General features: G+C 42.7%; 2 protein-coding genes across 29 annotated transcripts in view; one reads left to right on the top strand and one right to left on the bottom strand.

Moving 5' to 3' along the window:
• Positions 1 to 15,190, top strand: part of DOCK9 (dedicator of cytokinesis 9) — a 282,879-nt gene that overhangs the window by 204,634 nt on the left and 63,055 nt on the right. For all 28 annotated transcript variants that reach the window (XR_009536799.1, XR_009536798.1, XR_009536800.1 and 25 more), the window contains 6 exons: positions 6,245 to 6,391; positions 6,592 to 6,675; positions 7,394 to 7,505; positions 10,679 to 10,857; positions 11,099 to 11,212; positions 13,401 to 13,521. Coding sequence is in view for 25 of the 28 variants with exons in the window: in XM_060129280.1 (XP_059985263.1) it covers positions 6,245 to 6,391; positions 6,592 to 6,675; positions 7,394 to 7,505; positions 10,679 to 10,857; positions 11,099 to 11,212; positions 13,401 to 13,521 (757 nt within the window). In the remaining 3 variants the exon portion in view is untranslated. The remainder of the gene's footprint in view (positions 1 to 6,244; positions 6,392 to 6,591; positions 6,676 to 7,393; positions 7,506 to 10,678; positions 10,858 to 11,098; positions 11,213 to 13,400; positions 13,522 to 15,190) is intronic.
• Positions 3,031 to 3,273, bottom strand: LOC132508978 (keratin-associated protein 3-1-like; the record flags this gene model as incomplete). The annotated part of the gene is made up of 1 exon (XM_060129520.1): positions 3,031 to 3,273. A coding segment is annotated over one exon (243 nt), but the record flags the coding sequence as incomplete, so codon positions are not given.

Here is a 15,190-nt window from a genome sequence, read left to right as displayed (position 1 = left end):
GCATTTGGGGGCATAGTGTGTCTTGAACTGAGGCCTTCATTTTCCAGTCCCGGTGCTGGCAGGGTTGTTCCATCTGATGCCCATATATGAGGAGGGATAAATCTGCACGCTGTTGTACCGAAGATGAAGGCAACCATGTATATATGTCCACCTTCCCGTCCGCGGCCAAGCAAACTACACTTTGCTACACTTGCGGAGGAGAGCTGTGAATCGGAGCCTCTCTGAACTAGCATCTAAAGTAATCAATTTCTTTACTACCGCAGATGAACCTGCAAAGTTTGGATTGATAACATATGACTGTGCCAAACTTGAGTGTTTTATAGGTGAGGTCCTTAGAATTTGTAATAAGCAGTTTTTGAGAAAGATACAAAACAGGCCTCATTGGGGCTTACTGAGGAGTTCCCACTCTGCCTCTAAGGTCAGCATATTTTAGGTGTGTTTTTTCTGTCATTTATTTTTAGCAACTGTAATTTCAGCAGACTCATTTTGAGTTTCCTTCCCTCCCATACTGAATCACGCAAATTGTTAGCATTCCACAGGTGTTCCTCGGGGAAGCTGGAAACCTGGCAGTGGACAGGATGAATATCTACCTTTAAGTGTCAGTTGTTTAGCTTTCAACCATTTTCTGTCTTAATTGAGCAAGGAAAGAGCTTTCATTTGAAGAGTGAACAAAAGGGTGGTATATGGTTCATGTTCTAAGTGTACTGCCTGGACTTCCTCTAAACCATATGTGTGAACTCTATACATACATGATGGCAGAACAGTAATAGCCATACTTCCATCCATGAGTCATTGTTTCAAATAGTGTTTGTTCTGTGCAGAGCACTGAGGAGAAATGCAGGTAGAGTGGAGGGTGCGTCCTCAACCTTGAAGCTCACAGAGTCCTTGGAGAAGGAGAACATGCAGTCAGAGGAGAGTGCAGGAAGGTGTACAAGCTCCAACGTGGTAGATTCACGTGGAGCTGGAGCTGGAACTTTACCTGGGTCTAGAAGGATTATTTTGGGGAGCTTTGTGGCCAAGCAGCAGACGATTTGGTAGAGACCATAGAAAGGCAGGGTAGTGACAAGATGAAAGAGAGTGTAAATGTTAGCAGAGTGATTGGGAAACTTTTGTACCAATGAGTCTCCCTTCCTCCTGGAGTTTAAATAGTCTGTGGAACAGATTAATGCACCTGTCATTGTTTATATGTCCTTTATTTATTTATTTTTTTTAGCTCTCTAAATGACATTTTCTGGTGATGCTGATGAAGATCTAGCATTGGGAGGGAAGAGGTAGGCTTGAGGATGAGGACACAAACCATTATGAATGAATAAGAGAGGATATTAAGACAGAACCAATAATTTGACCCAGCAATTATACTTCTAAAGTATTTACCAAAGAGAAATGAAAACAGATATCCACACAAAGACCTGTATGCAAATGTGCATAGCAGTTTTATTCATAGGAGCCAAAAACTGGAAATGTCCATTAACTGGTGAATGATAGACAGGTTGTGGTAACTCCATACAATGAAATACTACTTAGTAATAAAAAGGAACAAAGTATTGATTTGATTTCCATCCAGTAACACGGATGGATCTCGAAAGCATTATGTTATGTGAAGGAGGTCACTGTGATCACATATACACGATACACTATACACTGTATGTGTTCATTTATATGACATTCTAGAAAAAGGTAAACTACAGGGACAGAAAACAGAGCAGTGGTTTCCAGGGGCCAGCGTGGGGGAGGGGATTCAAAGGGACAAGAGGAATTTTTTTGTTTTTTTTTTTGTGGTACGCGGGCCTCTCACTGTTGTGGCCTCTCCCGTTGCGGAGCACAGGCTCCGGACACGCAGGCTCAGCGGCCATGGCTCACGGGCCCAGCTGCTCTGCGGCACGTGGGATCTTCCCAGACCGGGGCACGATCCTGTGTCCCCTGCATCGGCAGGTGGACTCTCAACCACTGCACCACCAGGGAAGCCCAAGAGGAAGTTTTTTGGGTGATAGAAATGGACTGTATCTTGGCTGTGGTAGTGGTTACACAGCTGTATTCATTTGTCCAGATGAACGCAACTGTGTACCTTAAAAGGGTGAATTTTAGTGTATGTAAATTAAACCTCAATAAATCTGACTTAGAACGTAGTAAAGTCAGATTGAATGGGGGATAAAAGGCCACCTGGATATTAAGTGTGAGCGTACAGTAGAATGGAGCTTTCCAAAGAGAGAATCGGGGCATGGTTTACCAGGGAAGGTGGAGGTGATCAGTTTTCTTGGGAGATCTTATGCTTTAGGGCTATGGGTTCAGCTGCTGTGACAGAGATCTAAAGTAATATTGACACACAAGAGAAAAAGTTTATTTCTTCTCACCTCAAAGTCCAGGGTAGTATGGGGGTTCCATTCCACAGAGTTACAGAGGCCCAGACTCCTTCCATTGCCCTCCTTTGTCTACCTGGAGGGCTGCACGTCCTCCTGATCTGAATGGGTCACCCCCATGCCCACGTGAGCCAGCACGAAGGGGAGGGCAGCCTTTTCCCTGTAAGGATATGGCACCAGCAGCGTGCAGAGAGAAGTAAACACAGAAAGGTTAGAGAGAAGACCGAGTTCTGCGGATGAAAACGAGGACACGGGAGAAGGAAAGAACTTGCAGGACAAAAGAGAGAAGTGATGTAGGGATTCCAGTGAGAGGGAGTAACTTGAGACTGCTGGAAATGTCATTGGCAAATTTCTTGTCTATCCCATTACTTTTCTGTTGTTACTGTCGTTTGCTAAGCCAGGAGAATGAAGTTTATTAACTAGTAGTCTTATTTATTGTTAACACTGAGCAGTGAAATGGGCTGTAGAAGAGAGGTCTCTACACCCAGGAGAGTAGAACACAGCAAGGAGCACAGCACTGAACGCGTGAAGGCTTTTGGATGTCCTTGCGCAGTGGGCAGCGACTTGGGCGGCAGTGGATGCGGCACCCAGATGATGTAGGACATGGTATAGCCCCTCGCTGGCGTCTGTGGAGACGTGGCTGTCAGCAGCAGGGCCCGCAGGGCCCTTCGCTTCAAGGCTGAGTGTGGGTCATCAGGGAGATCCCACTCAGGCCAGGGGTCTGGTGGCAGGAGCTGAGCAGCCAGCAGGAGGGCATAAAGGTGTCGGGCTGACAGCAGGGTGGGGGGCATGGGGCGCAGCAGGTGGGCTGGAGGAGGCAGATCAGGTGTGGGCAGGTGCTGGGCCGGCAGACCGAGCACCGGCAGCCCTTGTTGGAGGCATAGATGGTTGTGGCCGGGCCACTGTGGGCGCTGCAGCATTACCAAAGGGAGATCCGGCTGCAGGACATGGTCAGGAGGTAGGTTTCGTTTGGCTGAGAAGTCTCCTGCTGTCTTAGTGTCTGTCCTCTCCTGAGCCAGCGCTTATAACACTCACTCCCCTAGATATCAGCTCATTAGCCTAGATCATGTTCTTCCATCTCAGTTTATAATAATCTCCATAAAGTCATCTCATTACCTCAGTCTTTATTACCCTTCAATGTGTGTCTTGCCTCATTGCTTTGTTGCCAAATGAGGACTCTAGACAATAGCTGTTTGTCACTGCAGGGAGAGCTTTATCTCACCATTAAAAAAATTTTATTATAGAAATTTTTAAAAAGAAAAAGAAAGGGAATAGTTTCATGAATCTCATGTGCCTCTCACCCACCCAGCTTCAACAGTTATCAACACTCTGCCATTCTTGCTTTAGGTATCCACCCTCATACTTCTTTTTTCCTAGAGTATTTTTAAAGCAGCTCCCCAATATTTTATCATTTCATCTATAAAACTAGTGTATAATATCCAATGGATAAAGCCTTAAAAAAGAATAACCATTGCACCATATGACACTCAATAAAGTTAGAAATATTTCTCTATTATCATCCAACACCCCATCTGTATTCCGTTTCCCCCAGGTGTCTTAAAAATGTCATTTTACAGTTGGTCTGAATCAGGATCTAAACATAGTCCACACACTGCATTGGGTTGATGTGTCTCTGAAGTTTCTTGGATCCTCACACTGTTTCCTCTCCATTTGTTTGTTTCTTTAATGCAGTGTATTTGTTGAAGAAAGTAGACCATTTGTCCTGCAGAATTTTCCATATTCTAGATTTGGCCAGTTGTAACCTTGCAGTGATACGTGACATGATTCTCTGTACCCTCTGTATCCTGTACCCTTGTGTAGTGATATCTAGAGGCTTAATTCCATCCAGGTTTGATTTTCTTTGTGGCAAGGATACACCTTGGCTGGTGCTACTGTATCACGTCAGAGGCATAGGAGTCTGGTTGTCCCACCTTTAGTTATAATAATATTGACTAACGGGTTCCATTCGGTCCGCCCCATGCTGCCATTATAGAGTTCCCCGTCCACTTTTCATGGTTTAAGCAGCTGTTGACTCAGCCCCATGCTGTAGGCTTTTCTTGGGAGACCTCTTTTTTAGGAATGGCCAGCTTAGGTAGCTGGCGGTCATGCCTGGTGGTTAGAGTTGGCCTTACCTGGGTTCCTGGAAGCTGATCATCTGTTGAGGCTGACACCTCAGGATATAGAGTTACTGGTTTGCACATATGGAACAAAGTCCTTTTGGAATTTAAAATTTTACTCTTCTGTTTTTGAAAGTAGGTAAACTTCCATTTCTTATGACTTGATCCTTCCCTCACTGGATTCTTGAGTTTATGTACATTTACAAAGATTGTCTTGTTATTGGTTTGAGAACTGAGATTATTACAAAGCTGGCATTTCAAAATTTCATAGTAGGTTCTGGTATTTAATGCATAAAATAATGCATGCTTTCATAGCATAAATACCTAGGCTCCAGTTCTAGTTTTACAAAATACTATTTGTTTGATATTAGGATACTGGTTTGGCTGCTCCAAAAGAGGCCAAAATAATAGTGGCTAAATTAAGACAGAAGGTTCATTTCTCTCTTTTGGAAAATTATGAGCCAGTAGGCAGCTCAGATAGTGGGGATCTTGTCCTGCAAGGTCATTCAGGGACTCAAGCTCCTATCCAACTCTCCAGCCCAGGTGTCACCCTCGTCTGCATAGCTGAGAAGCTGGCTCACCACCACTCCACATTCCAGGCAGTGGCAAAGAGGAGGACTTGGTAGGCAAGCAGCTCCTTTTATGAGAAAGGCAAGCCTCTTACAGCCCATTGGCCAGAACTAGTCACATGGCCATTATCTTGCCACAACTTATGCTGGGAAATGCAGTCTCTAGCTGGGCAGCCATGTGCCCTGTAAAACCCAGGAGTTCGGCCACTGAAAGGGAGAAGGAAAGGAAAGATATTAAAGGTCAGTTAGTATTTTTTATTGAATCCTTCCAAGCTTCAGTTTCATCTCATCTGTAATGTGGGGATGAAAACACCCCCCTGTTGTGGCTGTTAGAATTACGTGCTCTTAGAATCACGTGCATGCACGGGTAAGTGTCGCGGAGCATCCAGTTCAGCCCCCTTCACATTCCAGGCCTTCAATAAATGGTTCCATGCACTGGGGCCAGAGGGGGCAGCGCAGCATCACAGAGCAGAAAGAGCATAGGCTTTAAACTCATTGTAGATCTGGCTTTGAATCTTGTTATTGTTAGCTGTGTGACTGAAGACACATTTACCTAACCTCTCTGACCCTCTATAATATGAGGGTGTTTAAGGATTTAATGAAAAAGTACATAAAAATATCTAGTGCAGTGCCTGGTGTGTAGAAGATATATGGTAAGTGGTAGCTAATTGCTAAGTGACCTGTGTGTAATTTCTTAGGCAAGCGTTCCTGATGGGGAAAAATTATTATGTAAAGTCAATTTAAAGAGGACTTCTAAGCAGTTTCAACTAGTGACATACAGTCACCATTCTGTGTGTGTTCAGTTTGAGTACTTGAGGATTAAACCTAAGACAGTGTTTTCTAAAGAAAGCTCTGAAAGATACAGGCATGAGAATCAAAGTAAAAGGCAGTAAAAATGCTGGTCTGATCAGAATCTCTGGAAGTAAAGGTGCATCTCCGCATTTTTATAAATACCTCCACAGTGGTCTTTATCATACTGAAGTCTAACATCTCAGACCTGATCCACAGCATTTATTTGAAGTATTAGAATACTCATACAGTACTTCGAGAGAAGAAAGAATAATTTATCTTATCTAATTTCAGATAAATAAGATGAGAGCCCTGGGTTTTTGAAATGAACTCAGGGATGAGGTGGGGTTTTTTTTCCCCTCGAAGGTTGCAACTTAAAAAATAATAAATGTTTGCTCTAAATCCTTTTTAGTTATTGCGAAACCAGAGATTTCCTGCATCCTATCATCATGCAGTGGAAACTGTTGTGAATATGCTGATGCCACACATCACTCAGAAGTTTCGAGATAACCCGGAGGCGTCTAAGAATGCGAATCATAGCCTGGCTGTGTTCATCAAGGTGGGGGCCTCCGGGGAAGAGGGTGTCTGCCGAGTGCCTAATGTGCTTTTTCTAGCAGAGTGACTCGTACATATAGATGCTTAGTGAACGTTGATGGCAGGTTTTTATGCCAAAGGATAAACTTAGAATAAATGCAGATTAGAAGCCAACTTTCAAAAAAAGCCTAAATACTTAAACTTTGTGGGTTGTTTCCTCCACAGAGATGTTTCACCTTCATGGATAGGGGCTTTGTCTTTAAGCAGATCAACAACTACATCAGCTGCTTTGCTCCTGGAGATCCTAAGGTAGCCTGTGCGCACGTGTGCACGTGTGTGTGTGTGTGTGTTACACACTGTTCTTTTTGTCTCTCTGAGTGACATCTGGATACCCACCTGTTTCTCTTGGTTCACATCAGAATTTTCTTTCAGTCCCAGAGGCACTATTCATTCTCCTCTCTTGGAGATACTAACTAGTACTAACTAGTACTTGCATTAATGTGTGAGATATTAAGGACACAGTAATTCCATATGCAACATAAATACCTGTTGATTTTTCTCATAAATACCTTAAATGACTTCTCAGCTGCAAAACTAAAAGTATATGTGTTGCAAATCATAGTTTATTTAACAAGGTAACAGAAATAACCATGTAGCCTTTCTCTGCTAGAATTATCTGTCTCTTCCCTTGCGTGTCTATTTTAAAGCTCTGCCTTACGCATTTTTTTATTGCACTGAACCTGTGCCTATAATTATAAGCTGCCTGAAATCCTTTATTGAAGTAAGAGGAGCATAAATCATAAATGCCCTAAAAGTCAGTGGAGGACATTGTTTAATGAAATGTGTTCCCAATTTTCAAACAAATCCCTGCAGACATTCTGAAATCTGTAAAATAGCCCAGAGCCTGCAGCTCTAAGACAGGGTAGAGGCTAAAGACGAGTGTGTGATTCCTAATAGGTTTTTCAGGAGGCTGTATAAAGTATCCACTGAGGCATTTAACTTACGACTAACCATATTTTTCCTGCAGACCCTCTTTGAATACAAATTTGAATTTCTCCGTGTGGTGTGCAATCATGAACATTATATTCCATTGAATTTACCAATGCCATTTGGAAAAGGCAGGATTCAAAGATATCAAGGTAATTTATCTTTAAATATATTAATCCTAGTCTTTTCAGAAAGAGAGCCATTCATTTTTAATAAGAAAAGAGAATTAGTTCACACATGACATTCAAATTATGTGATATTTTTCATTGATGAATTGATTTTTTTCTTGTTAAATTTCCATTAAAAAAAATTGATAAAATGCTCTGTAGGAACTTACTTTTTTTTAGCAAATTTACCAGACTACAGATCATGCCAGTGTGCAAATTTACCAGACTACAGATCATGCCAGTGTGACTCTTTTTCATTGAAAAGTTCCATTGCTTAAACAATAGTAATCCATTTTATTTACTGTAGTTTATTTTTATTTGTTTCACTTTTCTTTTTTCTTGTGAATTAGCTTTTCTTTCACCAGCTGTGGAGTCAAATGACACTCCTGTAGGTAGGTGTGGGGTGTGATGCTTGCTTTCTTGCATCTTCCTCCTTTAAAAGAAAAAGAATGCAAGTGATTGCTGAAATGCTTACGTATGCTATTCATGTAGGCATTTGCCATATACTTGGATCAGTTTTAAAATTGATGATAAACCAGTGAATTTGTTCTCACTGTAGCTAAGACATTGCAACAGCATCCCCAGGAGTCATCTGGTTTTTTGCTCCTGGGGTCACTAGGTCCTCTAGGACGTTTCTTTAAGAAGTAAAGCAAATAAACAAAAAGCTCTGCTTCATTTCAAAAATGTATTATTCCACCATTTTCATAGTCCTTGTTTATAGCAGTAGCAGTAACCTATGTCACAAGCAACATGGCTTTTCATATGCTTTTTATGTTTGCATGCTGAGTCTTTATTAACTGTTCTGTATCCTTTCTGAGTTTGAAGAGAATTAAGCTCATAGAGATTTCTTTGTCTTCACTGAGTAAGTCAAATGAATCAAATTCGTCTCTTGGATCTGTCAAGTAATATCTAGCACCTTGTATGTGCTCAGGATTATTTATGCTAAAGGAGAGAAAAAGTGGAAGGATGCCACCAAACTATTAATGACACCTAAATCAACTGACTCTGAAATTCAGAGAGAAACTCACAAAGGAATTCATTCAGAGACATAAATACCTTGCCTTTTAAAGAGCAAGAAGGGGGACTGCGGCCTGAAGTCGGTGGTCATGCATTCAGCAAATACTTGCTCAGCACCAACTCTACCTAGCCTTGGGATAGAGTTGTGGACAAGAAGGATGAAATCCCCTGCTGTCTTACCTGTGTGAAATATGTAGAACATGAGAGAGTGATAAGTGCTAAGGAGAGAGAAATAAAGCAAGGGAAGGGGATAGGAAATGGGCTGGCATTGAGATCGGGTGGCCAGGCAAAGCCTCACTGAGAAGGCAACTTTGGGGTGATAATTGAAGAAGGTGAGGGGTTGAGCTCCTGGGCTGTTCAGCATCCCCCATCCAACCCCAGCCCGCCCGCCTGTCCCACCTTGCACTGTTCCCCACATGCCGGGCACACCTGCTGGTCCCAGCTCCTCACACATGGCAGGCCCTCGCCGCACTTCTCAGCCTCACATAGCACCTCCCTGGGCATCCTCTCTTCCTCCTGGCCAGTCACTCAGCACCTCCCTTGTGGGCCCAGCCAGGTCTCCCCCTCGCCTCTCCCAGCGCCCCACCTGGAGTGAACTGCTCCCTACCCTGCACCCCAGACCCTCCTTCACCCCACCTTCAGTTCCTAGCCCACCTGTCCTTGGAGACTGTGACCGTTTTCCTCTCACCTCTCAGGGTGCTGAGGATAGCTCTTGCTGCCCAGCGGTTGGGCAGTGAACATGTGCTAATGTCTGTCTTCCCCACTGGCCCAGGTGTCTATCCTGTAGAACCAAGTGAGGAGTGAGGAGGAGACCCTTCAGGTACCCCACAGACTCGCACAAGCTCTTAGTAGACTGTCGGGGTATTTGGTGGCTAGAAGAGCTGCCCTAGGCAGGTGGTGGGTCAGCTACAGATAATTTCCATAACTGCACTGATAGGAATAAAGTTTCGTTTTTTTTTTCAGCATCCTCCTTCCTCTTACCCTTCTCACCTGCTCCTCCACTCTCCTCTCTGCACATGCACACATACACACACACACACGTGTGCAATTAAACCCATAAATAGTTTTCCTTCTAAGGGGATCATGTGAATTCAAGCTGTGAACTGTCTTTTCAGTAAACTGGACTTAAAAATCATAAACAGTGGACATGAGTATTCTGGAAAGATGAACGCTCTTTCCCTTCCTTCTGCTAAAGAGTTCATAGGACTTGGGTCAGACTTTGAGTAGGTTTAGAAGCAACTAACATGGCATTAAAGTTAAAGGAGAGGCCTATAGACTTTCCTCTAACAATGGATTCAGTATAAGAATTTAAATCCGAGCCACAGCTTTCTGGACAGGTGTATTTCAGCTTTAGCGTGTGATGCTTAGCTGCTTTTATTTACCCTCCCTCAGTAGGTTTCACGTCTGCTTATTATCTCTTTTCCAGAAGAGCTTTCAGTCTTGTCACTTAGCTTGCTGATGACTTACTAGTTTGATTTGGTGCTTTGTCCATTTTAGTTCTAATTTATATCAGTTTTTCTATTGGCTTTTTGAGGTAAAGAAGTTTTAAGAGTATATTTTAGAAAATTCTAAGTCAAATAAGATCTTCAGTGATAGCAAAATAATAGGTAATATGGTAACTCGTTCATTTTAAACACATTGGGTTTTAATGGGCATATATGGGCATTAATGACCAGGAAATCGATAAATGAACTCATGTAGTGAAGAACATTTTAATAGACCACCTATATTTATTCTTTAATTACGTGTCTCTTATGCACAATTTACTCCCCCACAATGATGTCAGTTACTACAATTTTATTTTTAAATTTCATATCAATAACAAAATTACATTTGTAATATAACATGCTGTCCTGTATTCTAAAAATTGGTACTGAAACTATTCACTAACTTAATAATTATGTAGGATGTAATACCTTTTAAAATCAAAATCCAGTGCATTTATTTGTATTTAAATTTTGTTTTCACTTTGGAGTGCAGAGCAGTATTTTAGGTTATCAGCCCTTTCCCCTTGGAAGCCAGATGTGACCACCTGATAACACACACAGGGGAGGCTGGAAGCAAAGGATGGGCTCGGTTTTTATTTTATTCAAAGAGTGTTACATCCTTTCTAACTAAAGCGGTTTCTATCCTCATTTCAGATCTCCAGCTTGACTACTCATTAACGGATGAGTTCTGCAGAAACCACTTCTTGGTGGGACTGTTACTGAGGGAGGTGGGGACCGCCCTTCAGGAGTTCAGGGAGGTCCGGCTGATTGCCATTGGTGTGCTTAAGAACCTGCTGATAAAGCATTCTTTTGATGACAGATATGCTTCCAGGGTGAGTGTTCTCTAATGGAAGGAAATATGATTGATAAGTGTTCTTCATTTTGAGTAATATAAAGAAATAAGAAATTAGAAAATTAGTGGTAACAGCACTAACACTTTCTCTGTTTATACAATAAAATCTAACAGCAATCTTTATAGGAAGGATCCAAATATAGGAGATGGCCAAGTGCTAGCTCAGTCCATCGTTAAATTCTGAGTCCGGGATAAACTTATGCTTTGCGCCTTTGTTTCAGAGCCATCAAGCAAGGATAGCCACTCTCTACCTGCCTCTGTTCGGTCTGCTGATTGAGAATGTCCAGCGGATCAACGTGAGAGATGTGTCTCCCTTCCCCGTGAACCCTGGCAGTGTACGTAAGCACATTCACATAGACACAGCCTGTATTTGCTTCCTGTGGCTGCCCTAACAAAATGCCGCAAACTGCCTGGCCAAAAACCACAGAAATTTATTCTCTCACAGTCAGAAAGCCCGAAGTCCGAAATCAAGATGCCAGCTGGGTTGGTTCCTTCTTGAGGTTCTGGGTGAAGAGCTGATTCTACGCCTTTCTCCTAGCTTCTGGTGGTTGCCCGAAATCCTTGCTTTTTTTAGCTTATAGCTGTATCACTCCAATCTCTGCCTTTGTCTTCACATGGTGTTCTCCCTGGTGTGTGTCTGTGTCTCTGGTGTCCTGTTCTGTCCTTATAAGGACACCAGTGCTTGGATTTAGGGCCCACCCTAATCCAGGATGACATCATCTTATCTTACATCTTAATTACATCTGCAAAGACCCTCTTTCCAAATAAGGTCACATTCTGAGGTTCAGGGTGGATATGCAATTGGAGGGACACTATTTAACTATACACGTCTCCTCTTTTTTTGCCCCTAAAAGCATAATAATCTACAGTAGTCTTGCATTTCTGGCTAAGACGGAGTCAGTCAGTAAACCTTCAACTCTTGTTAAAAATCATTATAGGGCTTCCCTGGTGGCGCAGTGGTTGAGAGTCCGCCTGCCGATGCAGGGGACACGGGTTCGTGCCCCGGTCTAGGAAGATCCCACACGCCGCGGAGCGGCTGGGCCCGTGAGCCGTGGCCTCTGAGCCTGCGCCTCCGGAGCCTGTGCTCCGCAGCGGGAGAGGCCACAACAATGAGAGGCCCGCGAGCCAAAAAGAAAAAAAAAATCATTATAAAAAGCCATGTTTTCCTGATGGCTTGTTTTCTTGTAAGATTTCAGGATCTTCTTTGTGTATCCAACAAAAAGTTACAGAGGAAGGAGTTTATTTTGTTTTTTAAAAAAAAGCATAGTTCTAACCTCCGTGCTATAAGAGCTCAGTGCTAGCCCCGGTTCTGATGTAACATACTACACAGTCTTGGAAAAGCCACCTCTTTGGGCTGAAGTTTCTCTGTAAAATTAGAAAGATAATCAGACTAGATGTTGGGGGGCCAGGGTGAATGACCCCACCCCCCCAAACTGACCACCTTAATTTACTTTAGCTTTATGCAGTCATTTAAAGATATACTGGAAATTAAGTTGACTGAAGGATGATGCCAGAAATGATCTCAAAGTGTTTTGGTTGGAGACAACCTGGCATTAATTTGGATAGGTGGTAGCAGTTCAGCAGTGCCCTTTTCCTGTTTATTCTGGACCCGTGAACCGGCTCCATTGTTCATCTTGCCACTTTGTCATTACAGCATACACCGGGGGAGCTCCCTTGTGTGTATTTCTGTCCCTTTTCCCCCAACGGTGGTGCTTTGTCCTGTTTTCTATACATCTCCTACATGATGGTGCATTGAGATGAACCGTGTTTATAGAATAGTTTTTGTAGTTCCAAAGAGTGTGAATGTTCACTGTCCTTACATGGAATGCACCACACTAATCTCACCCTCTACAACATTGTATTTCACATGTGTATTCTCTAAATTTGTCTGCTTTTCTAATTGGAATAAGTAATTCAGGGTGTAATGCTACCTATCTGTACTGCTTCAATCCTGAGAAAAATGAACACCAGCTTTTGCTTTGGCTTTCATGAAAGTAAAATCCCTTTTATGACATAACTTCATAATGACCATAATTTCTCCACTGATTGAGAATTCAGACGAAGCACCCACCTTGCAGAGGTTTTCACTGCTGCTACTGTGAGGTCACTGTTGCTCATTTCGGAAGATTTCTGATGGGAGAGAAAAAAAACAACGTTCCAGTTAGAAAGAGCACATGGGGCTTCTTCTGAAGGAAGAAACATATTGAAATAATCTACAGAAATGTTGGGCATCAGAGCTCTGGAAAGGGAAGGGTGCTAGACCTCCTGGGGAAATATAGGACTTCACGGGCCAAGGTTTCTCTGCCCACCCCAGACCTGACGTGCCCCGTGCTCCCTCCTCCTGCCGCTCCTCTGACCCACACACCCCACCTCCACCCCGCGCTGTGCTCCTCCCACTCAGGCATGTTTAACATGCCAGGCTGTTCTGTCCTGTTCTTATGCTCGCCCTCACACTTGCAAGAACTGTTGGTGAATCCTTTAAAGTCATCTTCAATTGTTTCTTGTCTCTCTCCTCCTCGACAGACTGTGAAGGAGGAATCCCTTACTTTGCCAGCCGTGAACCCGATAGTGACACCGCAGAAGTCTGGGAGCTCGCTGGATGCCAGTCTGCACAAGGACCTCTTTGGTGCCATCTCTGGCATTGGTAATGCTCGGGCTCTGACCTGCTTCTCTGCAGTCTAATTCGGAAGGTGTCTTTAATCCAATCATTTGTTAGCTTTCAAATCAGAACTTTGAAGTCTTGAGTTTCTACTTCAAATATTCTTTTCCTGATTTTGCTCCTCAGCTATGAAACCCCTTAACTCTACACTGAAATAAAGATCTCAGATTCCAGGAATAACACATGTAGTACACTTAACCACATATCTGTCCTGTTTGCTTTTTGTTTAATGCGTGTTAATTTTTCATTTTAAATCTTCAAACTAGATTGTTTATACTTTTAGGAAAAGAATATCTTTGCAAGTGTGTGTGTGGTGGGTAGGATGTATTTGTAGTGTTAATGATTTAGATGAGATGTGACAGACTAATAGCTGATGGAGATACTGGTTTATGGCTAGAATGAAGTCCTGAAATCAGTTTTCTAAAATCTTCTTTCCTACAATATTTTTTCTCTCTGAAATAATGTTAGAGCAGCCCCCATGGGGAGGAAAACAGATGGCATAAATCAAGATTCAAATTGAGTAGTTTTTCCATAAGAAAATGCCTGAGAAATGTATTTATTAATACTCTGATTGAGCACACATGCCAGCTCCTTCATAAAGATAATGGTACAAAAATATATATATATATCTTCACAGACACTCACAGCCTTATGCTGTCTTCATTTCTTCTTCTCTTTTACACCACAGTCTGAATAAATGAAGCATCCTGCTGTGGCTAATGCTTAGACCACCCAATAATGGAACTAACTCATAGGGCAGAATAAAGGGCAGTCCTTTTACCTAATCAATCTGCAGGACTGTGGTTCATTCTGAGTTTATGTCCTTAGCTTTTGTGTTGTTCTAGTTGCTAACGTGGTATTTCATGTAGGTGATGAAACTGGCCAGACTGTAAAATTGGAAACCTCATACCAATGCTCAGATTTATCCCGTAATGCCCATACCAGTCTTTAATCTTACTTCTGTTTCTGTGTATTTTTCATAGTCATACTTACCTCATTTGGCATTGTAAAGATGAAATGAGTTAATTCATACAAAACGCAGAGCCTGGCACATGGTATTTCCATTGCCTTTCTCATGGGGCCCTCGCTCTGTCTCCTTTGCCTCACTCTGTCCACAAGCCCAGCCGCTCTCTGGGAGTGGGGAAGGGGTCCTTTCAGGGGCTTTGTCTGCAGCGGTTCCCAGCAATGTTTTTAAAGCCAGACAGATGTGGCTTTGGATCCAGACTCCACCATTTACAATTGCCATGGGCAGGGTGTCTCTCCTCTTTACCCTGTGTCCACATCTCAAAAATAGAGTCATGGTGAGGGATGAAGAGCTAGTTGAATGTGTGCAGTGCTTGGCAAGGTAAACAGTGTTATTATTTGACTGCCATTATAACAAGCACAGTTCTTCAGTGTTATTCATGCTTTGTGATAGACTCTTAGTAGCCTAAATCTTAACTCTCTGTCCTCTCTGACCAGTATTCTGTAGGATTCAAGACTTTGTGGAAATGATGAAACTAGAATGAGGTGATGTTTTGACTCTGACTTGATTCTCCAATTCCACATTCACCTTGTTAGGGTTTGGGGTGCCTTGAGAGCATAGAGATGAGCCGAGGGGGGTCTTTAGCACAACTTCAATGACGTAAATGGCCTTTGATTGCTCTGTGTTCAT

This window comes from Lagenorhynchus albirostris, chromosome 18, assembly GCF_949774975.1.
Source record: "Lagenorhynchus albirostris chromosome 18, mLagAlb1.1, whole genome shotgun sequence".
Taxonomy (NCBI): Eukaryota; Metazoa; Chordata; class Mammalia; order Artiodactyla; family Delphinidae; genus Lagenorhynchus; species Lagenorhynchus albirostris.
Note: the sequence above shows the minus strand (reverse complement) of the source record. Positions and strands in the feature narration are given on the sequence as shown.